Below are 2,634 nucleotides of genomic sequence, written 5' to 3' on the forward strand. Positions count from 1 at the left end.
TAGTTTTTACTTGTTTTTATAATTCTTTAAATGTTATTTTCCCTTTATTGTCCTTTTTAGGACTTTCAGTCAAGCAGTGATAAATGTAGGTCAAAGGAGTGTGACAAACTTGTGAAATGGGCCGGTGACTTGAAGCACAGGGTGGCTGTAGTTGAGATGAAGGTGTCGACGTTGAGTTACTTCAGGTCAAGTTTTCACTGTAGCTGCCCTCGATGTGAAAGAATAAGAGTGGATTGGTCTCAACGGGTGTTTTTATTGACAGACATGACATGCATGTGTTATGTGTGCTTTGCGCGTACATACAGACAGCATGAGTGGAAGTGGGGTTTTCCATAGGATCTCTCACAGAGGGTTGACACAGTGGAAGCCAGAACAGCAATGCTCCCACCCCCTCCTGTTGGTTCTCAAAAGTGGGGTCCTTGAGTTTAAACATTTAACCTATTAAGAATTTCGGCTATTCAAAATAGTCAACCTAAGAGCTTGTACTACTTAATTCAGGTATATCCAGACAAAATGTGTTATTTTATGGGTGTCTCAGGCGCAAGATCTTTTTACACACAGTCTGCGGCCAAATTCGGTTTACTTTTGAGGGGGGGGGGGTGTCCTTGACATGAAAGATGTTTGAGAACCACTGCTCCGGTCACTTCAACGGTGTCTACTCCTCTCTTTGTATTTAGACTGCTTGGGTGATCTGCTGTGACTCCTGTCCTTGCGGCTGTGGCCCTTGCCGTGCCCCTCCTGTCGGTGCTTGTCCCGAGACTTGCTGTGCTTGTGGTGTCCGTCCCTGTCTCTGGAACGAGACCGTGAACGGGAGCGCTGGCGTTTCTCGGCCTTTCTCTCTCGCTTGCTCTCCTCGGCCTCGGTCTCCTTGGATTTTTTGGGCTTCCTGCTTTCCTCCTCCTCCTCGTGGTGATGGTGCTTCTTATCTTTGTGTTTCTTCTCAGAGGGGCGATGGCTGGGTGCTTCCTCCTCCTCGTCTAAAACCAGGTCATACTTGGAGTCTTGTTTGGGTTTGACTTTATCCTTCAGAGCCACCTTGGGACGGTTGCCCACGTCCTTTTCGTAGGCTTTGAAGTCATCTTTGCTATATTTTCCACCTTTTCCTTTCCATTTAATCTTGGAGACAGACTGACTGAAGTCCACATGTATGCGGCGATCATCTATAAGCACATTGTCCATTTTGAAGTAGGCCTTTTCACAGTCATCCTCCTTTTCAAACTCTATGAAAGCATAGCAGAGAGACTCCCCAGATTTCCAGTCTCTGATAATCTCACAACATTTAATGGACCCAAAGCGGCAGAAGATGATTTCCAGGTCGTCGTCTGTTGTGCCCGAGTTCAGTTTACAGACAAACAGCACGTTCTCTGGAGGCTTGACCTCTGCATCAGGGAGGTCACCCACCATCTCCAGCAGAATGGCCTGAGTCTTGGCCTCTTTCTCCTTCAGGATCTCATCCAGTTCCGCAGCCCCTTTCCCCTGCATGTCATCTATGGCTTCATCTGCTCCGATACGGCCACTATCTAGCTGCTCTTTGGTGGGCTCTGGGGAGCGATCAGGCACTGGCAGGTTAGGAGGGTCATCAAATGGATCTTCCAGGATCACTGTGTGGTTTATTCTGATATCCTGAAAGGGCATAAAGTCCTTATCAACAAAGGCCTCGTTGATCTTGGCCAAGATGTCCATGCCTTCTGATACCTCCCCAAACACAGTGTGGACTGTGTCCAGGTAATCCAGGTTCTCTCCGGTGGTGATGAGGAACTGAGAACCATGTTGATCGCTCCCATTGTTTACCATGGACACCATCCCCTTCTTCTTGTGTTTGATGCGTGGCACCTTTTCTACATCAAAAAAGCGAGCCTGGTCCCCATATAGTTTCCCATAGATGGACTCTCCACCACGGCCTGTCCCGGTGGGGTCTCCAGTCTGTACAATGAAGTCTCTCTGAACATTGTGGATGAGGCAGTAGTTGTAGAATTTTATTTTGCATAACTTCAGAAAGTTCAGGGAAGTTTTAGGCCTTTCTTCTGTAAACAAATCAATGACAATGTCTCCCAGAGTCGTTTCAAGCAGCACCGCCATGACGATCACCAACAACAACACACACGCACGAGGTGACGCATGCACGTTTCACATCGAGGGCAGCTACAGTGAAAACTTGCTCCGGCTATCGAGGGGCTAACAAGTTGTTTGGACTTTGGACGCGTCGCGCGTCATTGTGATGTCAGAACACCATTGTGATGTCAGAACAGACCAGATCCATCTGTGTCCCTTTCATGCCCATATATGGAGTTCTTTGTCAGGCATGCCCAAATATGGAGTCTATGCAGATGTCAGAACTTCACTGTGATGTCAGTTCTGTGTCAGGCATGCCCAAATATGAAGTGTTTTGTGATGCCGGAACAGGCCAGCTCCATATTTGGAGATATAGGGGTGATCAGGTCCAGATCCATGGGGGCAGAGGCCTTTTTGGGGCGGTTCTAGACTATACCGTGGGTCCAATAACGCGACACCGGGCACTGCACCCCCTGTGATGAGGTGGTACACGTGTGTCGAATTTGAAGTCGGTGGGGCGAACGGTTCTCGAGTTATGTGGATTACAGACGTACGTACAGTACACGCACAGACTTGGTGCAT

General features: G+C 48.3%; 1 protein-coding gene across 1 annotated transcript; it reads right to left on the reverse strand.

The window, feature by feature from the left end:
- Positions 1–297: 297 nt before the first annotated feature.
- Positions 298–2,083, reverse strand: LOC310865228 (peptidyl-prolyl cis-trans isomerase-like 4). The gene has a single exon (XM_083774254.1). The coding sequence runs from the start codon at positions 2,077–2,079 to the stop codon at positions 646–648; it is 1,434 nt and encodes a 477-aa protein (XP_083630380.1). The 5' UTR covers positions 2,080–2,083; the 3' UTR covers positions 298–645.
- Between the last annotated feature and the right edge of the window lie 551 nt (positions 2,084–2,634).

This window comes from Protomyctophum parallelum, assembly GCF_964188405.1.
Source record: "Protomyctophum parallelum genome assembly, chromosome: 10".
Lineage (NCBI taxonomy): Eukaryota > Metazoa > Chordata > Actinopteri > Myctophiformes > Myctophidae > Protomyctophum > Protomyctophum parallelum.

Coding starts and splice junctions, on each gene's coding strand:
- LOC310865228 (XM_083774254.1), bottom strand. CDS start 2,079: ATGGCGGTGCTGCTTGAAACGACTCTGGGAGACATTGTCATTGATTTG.